The following is a 14,193-nucleotide window of genomic DNA, read 5'->3' on the forward strand; positions in this document are numbered from 1 at the left end:
TTAACACATACTAAGTCACAGACCACAGAGAAGGCACTCATAAAGCAAGGACTCTTAAGAGAAGTCAGTAAAAGAAGGAACTTACAGCACATACGGCAGCAAGCTTGGGTGGTAAGGCGGAGGGGGTACTGGCTGCTGGGATCTGTATCTACTACGTCCTGTGAGTCTCCGAGGCATAAATGGTGGATAAGGCTGTAGGAGGGAAAGGTTGAAAATGATCAGTCTATGGTTATAATTAGTATCAAATAATATACTTTTTTAAAACTAAAAAAAAATTATGTGTGCATGTCGGGTTTAGATAGGTGCACATGTTACAGCAGTTATGTGGAGATCAGGTGGAGATCTGGGACAAGTCTATGAGGTTGGTTCTCTCCTCCTAGCACCTTGTGATGTCTGCGATGCTGCAAGCTGCTAAACTTACATGGCAAGCACCCTTACCGTGAGTCACCCTTGCTGGCCCCAACTTAGATTTTTGTTTTTGTTGGTCATGCTTTTTGTTATCTTTCTACACAGCGCTAGCTGTGCTGGACGTTACTATGTAGACCAGGCTTGTCTCCAACTCAGAGCTGCCTCTACTTCTGCCTCCCAAGTGCTAGAATAAAATCCAACTTGCTCTTTTCCCCCCTTTTAAAGATTTATTTACATATAAGTATATAGATATTTATATTATATATATATATATAATATGTGTATGTGTAATACATATATATATATGTATATATATATATATCTTCAGACACACCAGAACAGGACATCAGATCCCATTACAGATGGTTGTGAGTCACCATGTAGTTGCTGGGAATTAAACTCAAGACCTCTGAAGAGCAGTCGGTGCTCTTGACTGTTGAGCCATCTCTCCAGCCAGCCCAGCCAGGACCTTGCTTTTTAGATCAACCTGGCCTTCATAACTTACAGCAATCCCCTGTGCTTCTACCTTCTCAGTGCTGGGATTACAGGCCTATGCTACCATGTTTCATTGACACCTGGTTTTTAAAAAGCTTACTGTTCAAGTGGCATTAACTAGTTCTTTAATGTTGATACAACAACCAAGATTAAATACACATGCAAGTCATCTTTTAGAATACATGAATTCTGAACATGTCCAGAGTGATACTGAAAACTCAAAATAAGTTGTCAAACAATTAAATGAGTATTAACAATGAATGAAGACTTACTACTCCAAAGGACACCTCCTGATGCAAAGGGTCATGTGTCAGGAACTGCAAAGGAGCTGACGGAGGTAATGTTGGGGGATGGGCCGAAGGGGGATAAGTAAAACTGCCTACTTGAAGATGTTCTCCTAAGAGCTCCACTTCATTTTCTATCCTCTGCAGAGGCTGTGGAGGGAAAAGAAATCAGTATACTCCTAATGCTTTAAATAATTGTTTTTCTTAAAACAATATTTTCGGCCAGGAAGCGGTGGCTCACGCCTTTAATCCTAGCATTTGGGAGGCAGAGGCAGGTGGATTTCTGAGTTTGAGGCCAGCTTGGTCTTCAGGACAGCCAGGACTATACAGAGAAACCCTGTCTCAAAAAACAAACAAACAAACAAAACCCAATATTTTCAAGGCCATTGTTGATACATCAAACTAAAAGAAATTTTGAGTGGACCCAGGATTTCCTGCCTTTAATTTTATTTTGTCTTATTTACACATTAAGCATTTGCATCCTCTAGGAGAGTATACATGCCCTTTAATACTCAAACTCTCAAAATGGGAGAGGAAAATTCACAGCAAGCTAATTATATGGAAAATAAAGTTCGAGTTGTCATAATACTCTTATCAACAGATAATTTCAGATACTGAGCCTCCCCGAAGAACTAGCATCTGGTATGTGTAAGTCAGAAGTAGAACAATGGGGCAGGCACAGTATAAGTTTCACTCTAGTACAAAAGTCATGGGCTGTGGTGTCAATCAGTATGTGACTGTTAGACAAATTCTCAGTATTCTTACTTACAAAACTGACATATTTTTAGCTTAATTCAAAAGTGTACTATAGCTGGGCATGCTAACACATACAATAGGCTTATAATTAACACTTGGGGTGAAGGCAGGAGGACTGAGGACAGACTGAGACACACAGGGAGACTCAAACCTAATGCACCACGAGTGAAGAGTAAGCAATGATTACAAAGCACATTGTACTTCATAGCATGTAGTATGTTTTCTTAAAATCAATGGTAAAATCAATCAGAGTGGACTCACTCTGAGCTTCTTTTGTATAATAATGCCTCACGAATCTGGGGTAAAGGAGACCTTTTCAAAAAACTTTACTAACCAATAAAAGGAGGAAGAGGAGAAAAAGAAATGAGAAAAGGAGGGAGGAAGACGAGGAAGAGGAGGAGGAAGAAGAGGACTAGCTGCAGAGATAACAAACAAAGAGGTTGCTACTCTGCCAGGCAGAATTCAGCTCCCAGCACCCGTATAGGGTGGCTCACACAGACTGAGACTCCAGCTCCAGGAGGCGCAGACTCCCTCTGCTCACCTCCATAGACATGTGCACATATGGTAGCGCGTGGTGTATACACTCAACTCTCTCTCTTCCATCCCCATCTTTAAAAGATTAAGTACTGACAATTAAGAGGTTTCCAACTTTTCAATTTAGAAATGCATGAATGAGACATTGAAATGGCTCAGATGGTGCCTGCTGAGTGATCCTGGCAACCTCAATTCCAGTTCTTGAATGCACATAGAAGGTGGAAGAAAACCAACTCCACGAAATTGTGCTCTGACTTCCATATGCCATGCGCCTCTCCCTCTCCCCCTCCCAACTACAGGATGCACACAAGAGTAGACTTAAAAACCTTAAGAATACATAATATTGAAAAAAAAAATCCCAGTATCAATTAGGGAAGAAGTTTCCTTTGCTTCTAACTGCCTGAAAGACTGCAGATATGAAAAAAATAAAAATTCACTTAAGGTAAGTAATTCTAAAACAACAAGGAAAAATTTAAAATAAGTTAACTCTAAATTATGTTTAAACTAACTTATCTATCTTTAAGTTCCATTAATTCTTTCAAGAGCTATAAGAATACCAATGTTATATGCTTAGATGAAAATTATTTAGATTTACTAAACTAACTGGCTTAATCTAAGCATTCTGGAAAAACTAGAAACACGAGGAGAAATACCTACCGAGCGTGACTGCTGTGTCTGGAAAGGAACAAACTGGCCTGGTGGTGGCAAGTGAGGAGGATGATGGGGAGGAAGATGAGGAGGATGGAGAAGAAACGGGTCACTGGAAAGGAGGGGTGGGAACGCAGCATATGGTACTGGTAAGTGCTGAACTGAACATGCCTGAAGCATCTGTAAGAAAAAATTCATAACATAACTAGAATATACAATTTTCTTGAAAAAGCTATGAATCAAATTGCCACACCTCACCCGATTCATACAAAATATCTAATTTACATGAAGTATTAGACCACTGTTGTATCTACAGGAAGAATGGCCAGCTTAGTCTGTGTGTAAGAGGAAGAGCTCAGGGCAGAAGCAACTCTCCCTTCTGTGCGCTCACTAGGTCAGCGGGTAAACACCACACAAAGCTTCACTCTGCTGCGGAGAGCCCTGCTTGGGTCAATTATTACGTTGATACATATATGTTTATTTTAGCCTCAGAGGGAGACCAGGGGATTAAACTTATACTTAGTTTTTCCAAGTGCTTTTCTCTGAAGATAAGTTACTGAGACCCACTAGATCTCAACCACTTCATAGTTGAGTAAGAAAGACTATGGGTCAGAATAGTACAAGCTAAAACATAAGCTCTAGAGGGAAAATATGTAGTATAAATCTCAATGTGTCTATAGCATTAAGCAAGTAATTTTACCTTCCAGATCAAGTTTATAGACCGTCACTCAGTAAGGGCTAAGATGGCTATCTGCTGCTACATTACTAAGTCTTAGGCAAACCTTTATTAAAGTTTTATTACAAACTGCTTAGAGAGGAAGAAATATGATTTAAGACACGTATGTATTTTAATCGCTCTAAATAAAATGTACTATACTTTAAAGCTAACTTTACCTAGTAGTCACTACACTTATGCTGAGATTTTTATTATAATAAAATTAATCTTTTAGTTGGAAGTGAAGCTATAAAGATAGTTCTTAAACTTTGTTAGCTATCATAAGTGAGGATTGAAGAGCCTTAAGTCATAAACAAAACCAGGATGACATACTATTTCAAATAGTTAAAATCCAGTGAGAATAAAAACACAGACTTACTGGAGGAGGCACACTACAGACAGGGAGGTGTTGTCCACTGAAAACAACAGAGCATCCTGGGACCTGTTGTGTACTGCAAGCAGGGATGTGCTGGCCCGTGCAGAGTGGAATCCCATGGGGTGCCACTGTGGTTACCGTGTAGGAGACAGGAACTGTTCCTTGATGGAGCTTTTAGGGAAGAAAAGTAAAACTTTTGAGAAAATGTTACTTTCTCTATTTTTAAAGTTAACATCTGAGGGCCTGGGAGGTAGCTCAATTGGTAGGGTTATTTCTTTATCCTTAGGAGGTCCTGGGTGTGACCCCAGCACCATATAAACCAGGCATGGTGGTGCAAACATGTAACCTTGACACTAGGAGGTGGAACCAAAAGCATCTGAAATTCAAGGTGTTTTATTTAAATAATATATTAAAAGCCTGGGCTAAATGAGAGCCTGCCCAAACAAATTTATTGATTCCCCTATTTGCTATTTAGACTTGCATTGTACGTTTGCCATATCTTTTTTCTTTTTCTTCTTCTTTTTTTTGGTTTTTTTGGATTTTCCAGACAGGGTTTTTCTGTGTAGCCCTGGCTGTCCTGGAACTCACTCTGTAGACCAGGCTGGCCTCGAACTCAGAAATGTTCTGCCTCTGCCTCCCAAGTGCTGGGATTAAAGGCGTGCGCCACCACTGCCCAGCTCTTTTTTTCTTAACAGTCTTACCTAGTTCAAGTTACCTTCTAACTCATGATGCAGCCAAATATGGCATTGAATTCCTGCTCCTCTGCTTCCAAGTGGTAGAATTATAGGCCTGTGACACCAAAATCAGGGCCCGCTTACTGTGCTGCCTGGGCAAAGGGGCGGGGAGCACCAGCTCTGCCCAGCCCTTGGACATCAAATGGCCCCAGGTGGCAGCCCAGACCAGGGACATACACATGGCCTTTGTGGTAACACGGGTGCTCTTAGTCACTTAGCTGTCTCTAGCTCCTCTTTCAATCTTTTAGCTTTCAGTAACAGCCAGTGCTCTTGGCTGCTGAGCTTTCTCTAACTCCAAAGTATGTACTTATTTGTTCAGGGGTGACAGGTGAAAACAGTGAAGGTGGTATTTAATATTACATTTGGATAAGGCTCCAGAGCTCAGCGTCAGTCTGCTTGCTCAAAGCCCTGGGCTCCATTACCAGCACCCAGCATAGAAATGTAAATAAGACCAAACTTCCCTCCACCTAATCCTGCAGCTATGCCTTCCCGTTTCTTTGAGGTTAGCCCGGAATTTCAAGCGTACTTGTACTAGGTACGCAGCAACTGTCATTACTCTTTTGCAACTACAAACACAACTGTTTTATATTAATAGTAGTATTATTTATCTGAAAGGATCCTGGGTAAAGATATGGGAGTACATTTCAGATTTAAAAAAACAAGAGACTGAGGCTGGAGAGATGGCTCAGTGGTTAAGAGGACTGACTACTCTTCCAGAGAACCTGAGTTCAATTCCCAACAACCACCTGGTAACTCATAACCATCTGTAATGGGATCTGATGCCCTCTTCTCCTGTGTTTGAAGACAGCTAGTGTTCTCATATAAATTAAATAAATCTTAAAAACAAAGAAAACAAAAATGATTTATTTATCATTTGAATGCATATGTAGTGTGTATGTGTGTTAATGTGCAGATGCCTGTGTCGGCCAGCCAGAGGTTCCTGCAATTGGGGTTCATGTCAATTTTGAAACTTTCAAAGCAGGTGCTTAAGAACCAACCTCAAGACTCTGCAAGAATGCCTCTGCCATCTCTCCATCCCCAGGTTCAATCTTTTTTTTTTTTTTTTTTTTTTTTTGGTTTTTTTCAAGACAGGGTTTCTCTGTGTAGCCCTGGCTGTCCTGGAACTCACTCTGTAGACCAGGCTGGCCTCGAACTCAGAAATCCGCCTGCCTCTGCCTCCCAGAGTGCTGGGATTACAGGCGTCTGCCACCACCGCCCAGCCATGTTCAAATTTTTAAAGGTATCATCTAATCACCTACAAAGGCTCTATTAAAAGTTGATCAAACTCCACAAGTGATGTAAAGGTGACCAGATTCCTAGCATCTTTCCCCAGAGATTTGCGTCACTAGCACGTGTGCCCACCTTCGCGTCCCCCCACCAAGAGCACCAAGAGCACCAAGAGCTGGCAGGCCTTCTCCACAGTCCCCACATTTTGCTCGTGGCCACCTTCCACTTTCCAAACCCATGCTGCTGACTTGGGGCTCTCTGTTTCAGCTTTCTCTAGCTTGTCCCGGCCATCTGCTATCTCCACGTCAAGGACTAAAGGCAGACAATCTGCTCAACTGACTTTAGGACATCTTACATAACTGATGAGCATCTTAATCCCATTCTTCAGAGGTGTAGGCAAGCCCAGCAACTACTGAGCCCCTGCCACCTCCTCCTCCTCATCATGTGTGTCTGTATTTGGAAACATACAGTTGCAGGACTTGGTTTTCTCCTTGTACCATGTAGACTCTAGGGACTGAACTTAGGTGGTCAGGCTTCATGCCAGATGTTTTTACCTGCTGAGCCACCTTGAAAGCCATTTTTGTCTTAATGAAGTCCACTTTTGTCAATGTGGCTACTTCCTTATACACATAGATTTAGAAATCTTTGCTAGGACTAGAGAGAAAGCTAAATAGCTTAAAGCACTTGCTGCCTACCAGAACACCCAGATTCAGTTCCCACCTCACATCTGGTTCACAACCAATGAAGCAGAAAATGACCTTGAACTATTGATCCACCAGCCTCCACTTCTTGGGTAATGACATTACAGGTGCACCCTCTTATCTGGTTGAGTATTGGAAAGCACACCCTGAAGGCCAGGCAACACAGCTGAGGTAAATCCCAACCATACTTGATCTAACTTCTGTGGATGAGAGAGAGCAGGAGTTCAAACTCATTCACATGGGTACTGAGTCATTACTGCATCAGTGCTGAAGACCTTCCTTCCTCTTTAATGAATTATTTTGGCAACTGGACAAGCAATTAAATAGCATATGTCTGACAAAGAACAATGAAATTAAAAAGTTTATATACATGTGCCACTAGTTCTGCTTGCTTTTTATGTGTTATTAAAGAAAGCTCTTCTTCCTGAAGAGAATGAAACTATTCATAAACTAATTATTTTACCATCATTTACAAAAGACTCTGTCATCTTCCAAATTCAACCATCGCCATATATCAAATACAAAATATCCACAGATGTTTCTTCTTATTCCTAAGCTTTACAATCTGTTTCATTAGCCTAATTGACTATGGCATACATGCCTTAATTAAGTCCTAAAAATTGGAAGTAAAATTAGAAATGCTGCTTAGCTCAGTGGTTAGATGCTTGGCTTAGACACAAAAACCCTTGGTTTTATTCAAGACTTGGGCCTTCAACCCCCAGTCCTGGGGGAAAGTCGAATTGCTATTTCTGCTTACATTGTTTTATCTTCAGGATTATGAAACAGTGGCTAATTGAAGTATACACTTCAACTACCTAGAAAGCCTATTAACCTATACTGCAGGTTCTGATTCAGTCAGTCTACTATACACTCTGTGAATTGGCACTGTATGTGTGTGGATAAAAAGACAACCTGTGGGAGTTGATTCTTTCCTACCACTATGTAGGTCCCGGGGACTGAACTCAGCAAAGAATTTTCCCTACTGATCCAATCTCAGTGGCTCTGAATTGGCATGTTTTAAATGGTGCTGCAGTTTCTACTCAGCAAATAAAAACTATTTGCAGCAGATGGAGAGATGGCTCAGTGGTTAAGAGCTACTGCAGAGGACCCAGGTTTGATTCCGGCACCCACATGGTGGCTCACAACTATCTAGCTGTAACTTCAGTTCAGGAGATCTGACACCTTTTTCTGCCCTCTGCTGGGCACCAGACATGTACACAATATACAGAAACACATGAAGGTTAAAAAAAAAAAAAAAAAAAAACACCATACATTAAAAAGAAAAAAAAGTCATGAGAGAACCATTTGCTTAACCTTTGACTTATGCCAAGGGTTAAGTCCATGACTTTTTTCTTAAAAGGCAAGGGTTAAGTCCATGATTTTTTTTTCTTAAAAGGCAAGGGTTAAGTCCATGATTTTTTTTCTTAAAAGGCAAGGAAGAAAGTAGTCCTTTAGGTTTGTAAACCAAACCCTGTGAGCTGAATAAAGCTGCTGCAGATGGATGAGTTAAGGGTAAAACTTTACAAAAACAAGTAGCAACAGCTTGGTTTCAATTACAGATTTAAAAAATATATTGTCATAGAAATCAGGATCAACTTTTCAAATACACTGTAATTCCATTTGGGACTACACTAACTCTGCACAGTGTATCTACACTAGTTCTTTACTTGAGAACTGACAGGTTTTTATAGAATTGGATCTTTCAAGCCAACTGCTCATCTTTTACACGGGTTTTCTTAAATTTTCAACTATATTTTAGAATTTTCTTTTTTCTTTATTTTTGGTTTTTCCAGACAGGGTTTCTCTGTGTAGCCCTGACTGTCCTGGAACTCACTCTGTAGACCAGGCTGGCCTCGAACTCGGAAATCCGCCTGCCTCTGCCTCCCAAGTGCTGGGATTGAAGGCATGTGCCACCACCGCCTGGATAGAATTTTCTTTATACAATTCTTTGAAATACTCTTCAAAATAACACTCATTTCACGTTCCTTTATATTCATTCTCTTTCTTCCTCTCTCCCTCCCTCTCCCTCTCTCTCTCATTCAGTGTCTAATTGAAGCCCTAGAGAGCCTCAGACTCAATGGATTTGCTGAGATCTGAGGTATGTGCCACAGACCTGGCCAAATTTCCATTATTAAAAGGAATGGAGAACTTAAACTACATTTCAGAAATTAGAGAAACCTGCAACAACAACAACAACAACAAAAAATCATTGGATCCTAATAAGCCATATTAACTTTTAGCACTTGTATTTCCAGGATATTCTGCTACTGTACCTGATCATGTATGTCAACCATGACTGCATTCTGCTGGGGCGGATGAGCAGCTGGGTGTAACAGACGGGGAGACACATTCGGGGGATGGAAGGCTCGAGGTTCCTCTATTGCTTGCTGCTGTGCATAAGGGAGATGGTGATAGTTTTCATCTTGACTAATGGAATTATGTCGAGACAGACGTTCCCTTCTTCCTCGCTGACGCCTAACAGGAGGACTATAATAGGGTAAATGCCAAAAAGAAGACCATTATTACAATGCTTACTAGTACGATCCATCAGGATTCTTATTATCTACTGTGTGTGTGTGTGTGTGTATGTGTGTGTGTGTGTGTGTGTGTGTGTGAGAGAGAGAGAGAGAGAGAGAGAGAGAGAGAGAAAGAGAGAACACACACACACACACACACACACACACACACACACACACACACGTGCGCGCGCGCGCTAAGGTAAGTACCAGTAATAAATAATTGCTATGGTTCCAAATTAACTGTAAATTTAACTAGGAGACTCACCAGTAAGTAATTTTTAACAAGCTTGGATTTGCAAGGATAGCTACTATGTTACTCTGATAGGGATTTTCTATTACCCTCATTTCTACCTACACTCAGTAGAATAGTTTCATGAGGAAAATTTACCACTCCTTTTTAAATTTTTTTTGGGGGGGTGATGCATGCCACGATGTATTTGTGCAGACTGAAGGCCAACTTGTTCGTTCTCTTTTTACTGTGTGAGTCCTGGGATCAGCACTCTCTACATTCTGAGCCATTTTGCCAGACCAAGTGTGTGCAAAGGTCCCTAGTCGTACTCTTTATAGAAATAACAACCTGGACATGACTATTAACCAAGAGCAAGTGGATAAACTGTCATACTTTAATGTAAGATGGTATCACAGTAAAAGTAATTGCTGGGCTGGATAGACGGCTCAGAGTGTAGAGAGTGCTGAGTGACTAAGAACACTATTCTTCCAGAAGACCAGGGTTCAATTCCCAGCACCTACATGGGGACTCACAGCTGTTTTTAACTCCGAATGGGACCTGACACTGCATACATTCATGGAGGCAAAATGGAAAGAAGAAGGGATGGGCTGGTGTGCATGTGTGTGTTGTGGAGTTGTATGAGGCCAGCTTTAACCTAGGAGTTGGTACAATCTTATTCTTTTGATTATACATTTGTCTTACATGTTCTGAATGCACAACAGTTCACCATACAATAGGAAAAGACTTTAAATGACCTGATATTTAAGCTGTAACTTTTATTAAAAAAAAAAATCCTATTTCCACATACTAGTAGTCACAAATTACTCAAACATTTCCAAATAGTTGCCTAATATATATACAAAGATACTTATATATGTGTGTGTATGTGTGTGAGTGTGTATATATATATATATATATATATATATATATATATATATATATATATATATATAGAGAGAGAGAGAGAGAGAGAGAGAGAGAGAGAGAGAGAACCAGGCATTTAAAGAGTGTTAAGTATCTAAAGAAGAGTTTAATGCTGACAGATTTATTTTGGCTAATTTGGGATAGCAATGGTGGTTTTTAAGATCATATCCAATCTTCTCACAATGTTGTAACAATTATAACCTGGATGTCTTAAATAGGACCTTATTCTCTCTAAGTTCTAGGGCTTCCAGTCTCTGATCAAGGCGTAACTGATCTAAGAGTTCTGATGAGAGCTCTGTTCCTGGCTTGCAGATACACTGCATTATCATCATGTCTGTATATGGCAGAGAGGGCTCTCTGATGTCCCTACTTATAGAAACACAACCCTACTAGACAAGGGCCCCATCTTTACAACCTTATTCCACCTCAACAATTTCCTCAGAAGTCAATGACAATCACAATGGAGGTTAAAGCTTCACAACATGAATTCTTTGTGTAGAGGCACAAAATCAGTTAGTCCAGGAACTTCCTAACTCATTCATTCCTCTGATTACTATTATTGTGTACATGGAAACAGGTACCTCAGCTTACAGTGATTTTCTTGAAATAAAAGTGATTTCTGGCAACTAAAGGACAATGAACAGAGAAGAAATTAACTCCTCTGAGAAGGAAAGGCAAACACCACACTCCTTTCAAAAGATGAACTTTACACCAGTTTTGTATTAGAAATACAGCTCTTGGGCTGGAGAGATGGCTCAGCATGTAAGAGCACCGACTGCTCTTCCAAAGGTCCTGAGTTCAAATCCCAGCACCTACATGGTGGCTCACAACCATCTAGAAAGAGATCTGACTCCCTCTTCGGGTGCATCTGAAGACAGCTACAGTGTACTTATATATAATAATAAATAAATCTTGAGAGAGAGAGAGAGAGAGAGAGAGAGAGAGAGAGAGAGAGAGAGGAAGAGAGAGAGAGAGAGGAGAGAGAGAGAGAGAGAGAAGGAAAGGAAAAAGGAAAGGAAAAAGGAAAGGAAAAAGGAAAGGAAAAAGGAAAGGAAAAAGGAAAGGAAAGGAAAGGAAAGGAAAGGAAAGGAAAGGAAAGGAAAGGAAAGGAAAGGAAAGGAAAGGAAAGGAAAGGAAAGACAGCTCTTAAAGGGTGAGAGTGCTGGAGGGGCAGACACAGGCCATCTCTAAGCTCTGACACGCTCTTGGCAGTTATAAGGTATACAGCATATTTTTCAATCAACAGACCTGCAGACCAGCTCATAAGGGGAGTGTGTTGGGGCTACTGAACACAGGACTGTTATATAAGATTTATTTAACCAAGCTTTACAGCGTAATATCTGAGCAGTTATCAATCTATTCTAATCCTCTAGCCAGTTTTCTGTAATCCACCTCCCAGCCAAAACCTCCGAGATACTTGCATTTTATATGTACTTGCACTCCAGATGCACTTTCATGGGGTCTCCCCTACCCTCCTTGTGGTGAAACACCCCCCCCCCACACCATCAGGAGTCCAGCTCTATTCTCTTCCCCACTCAGACACTGGCTGATCAGCTTTTATTGACAGGTCAGAAAATAAATGGGGAGCAGTATTTACACAACAATAAGCCAGGAGCGTCTACTGCAACCAAATATGGGGGCAAAGAAGTCAGCATTTGAATAATGCAAGGATAATCTTTACACAGAGTAAAGTACAGTAACATTATGCTCACACAGGACTTTATGGATACTAGGCAAATCTACCTTTAAGCTGTATTCCAGCTTCATAACCCATTCTAAATCATAAGGCAGTTGAATTTATATATAATGGCCAAGATTCTCTTTAGAAAAATCACTTTATTATCTTTCAGTTTCTTCACTTTTTAATGAATTCTTTATAACCTAAGATAGAAACCTAAACAACTTTTAATTTTTATGCATGAATATACATATGTATAAGACCTAACATATTTATAAAATATCCACAAAAATATGCTTTCTGACACTAAAAACTATTCACAAACCTACCAGTGGAAGTGAAGTAAAGAAATAAAGTGATCAACTAACCTTCTTCTGTTGCGTGCAGGTGTGTTACAACGTTCCCCTGAGAAGTGATGTTGATTTGGTCGAACGGAAGGGGGCTGCCTATTTGATGTCATCTCCCATGGTCGCATTGGTGGTGAGGGAGCTGGTGATGCTGATGTATAATCAAAGACTGAATGAGAGAGGCGCTGTCTCTTAGGACTTGGACTATCTTCACTCTGCCAAGGCAACAAACAAAAAGGGCCGACTGAATAAACCCCTAAGGATTTCACCTTACTTCATATGCAATAGGTTAAAAAAAAAAAAGCATTTCTCATAAAAAACCAAAAGACATGCATTGTACTAACAATCCAAATTTAAAACCCTAAATTAAGAAATGTAGATGGGGCAGGGGTAGAGAAAAGGGGGGTTTGACAGTAAATATACATATAAAAATTGAACTCTTTGAAAAATCACATTAGTTATCAACATATAAGAAACAAACAGCTACCACACACCTCCACCATCCTTGTTGTTTGGGCAGTTATTTCTTCAGTGATGGTTACATGGGTAAAATAAATCTTATGTAAAGGAAAGCCAATTGATTAATCAACAATTCTTTTTAGAATGTCATAGCACTTCGGGAGTGCCATCTAATCTTTAAAGGTCACGGTAAAAGCTTTGTAGCCATAAAAAATAACTTGCAATTGCTATTTACTCCAGGATTCCCCAACCAATTCAATTTCCCAATTAAATCTCACCAAAACTGCCAAAATTCCAAATTAACTCAAAATCTGACAGGCTATATTTTATTGGAAAGATGGTTCCTATTTCTACACTACCTAATCTACACTCCAAGTTTTAATTATTAGCCATTAGAATACTTTTATTTGGTTTACAAAATAATTGATATTTGTGGTGAACACATAAATGTACATTTCTTTTTATTTTATGCATGGTGTTATGCCTGCCTGCATGTCTGTGCACCATATGTATCCAACACCTGTGAAGACTAGGAGGATATCAGATCCTCTGGAACTAGAGTTACAAATGGTTATCAGCCATGGGGGCACTAGAAACTGAACTCCAGTCCAATGCAAGACCAACAAGTGCTTTGACCAAGTAAGCCACCTTTCTAGCCCCCAAAATGTCCTATTTTTAAAGAAACAAGCAAAGAAAACAACTGGTTTTAGGAACAAAGCAAACTGATAAATGGAGCTGAACCTAGAGTGTAATTCCAGAACTTGGGAGATAAAGGCCAGAAGATGGGTAATCTAGATCATCCTTAGTTACATAGTGAGTTCAAGGCCAGCTTATGCTACACAAGACCCTATCTCTTTAAAAAAAAAAAAAAAGCTAATGGTTACATTTGATATTTCAAAATTATTTAGCAAGTGTATCATCAAAATATCACCTAACCTATATTCTCTTAATGGTATTTAAATATACTTGGGTTTTAATTCTATCTTAATAAGCCGGGTTTTATAATGAGAATCCCCAAACTTTTAAGAGCACCACAGGAAGGCATGCACACATATGTGCCTATGCCATGTACATAGAGAAAAGCCAAGAAAATTACTTCCAAGTAGCCCAGATAGGCCTCCAACTTGTTCTATAGGTAAGAATGACTTTGAACTTCTAA

General features: G+C 40.0%; 1 protein-coding gene across 13 annotated transcripts in view; it reads right to left on the bottom strand.

The window, feature by feature from the left end:
- The window catches only part of Rnf38 (ring finger protein 38), a 96,615-nt gene that overhangs the window by 12,453 nt on the left and 69,969 nt on the right, over positions 1 to 14,193 (bottom strand). For all 13 annotated transcript variants that reach the window (XM_052176387.1, XM_052176385.1, XM_052176384.1 and 10 more), the window contains 6 exons: positions 12,597 to 12,790; positions 9,152 to 9,365; positions 4,220 to 4,387; positions 3,135 to 3,305; positions 1,176 to 1,337; positions 86 to 192 (listed from right to left, as the gene is read on the bottom strand). In XM_052176387.1, the coding sequence (XP_052032347.1) occupies positions 86 to 192; positions 1,176 to 1,337; positions 3,135 to 3,305; positions 4,220 to 4,387; positions 9,152 to 9,365; positions 12,597 to 12,790 (1,016 nt within the window). The remainder of the gene's footprint in view (positions 1 to 85; positions 193 to 1,175; positions 1,338 to 3,134; positions 3,306 to 4,219; positions 4,388 to 9,151; positions 9,366 to 12,596; positions 12,791 to 14,193) is intronic.

This window comes from Apodemus sylvaticus, chromosome 3 (genome assembly GCF_947179515.1).
Source record: "Apodemus sylvaticus chromosome 3, mApoSyl1.1, whole genome shotgun sequence".
In the NCBI taxonomy this organism is placed as follows: Eukaryota; Metazoa; Chordata; class Mammalia; order Rodentia; family Muridae; genus Apodemus; species Apodemus sylvaticus.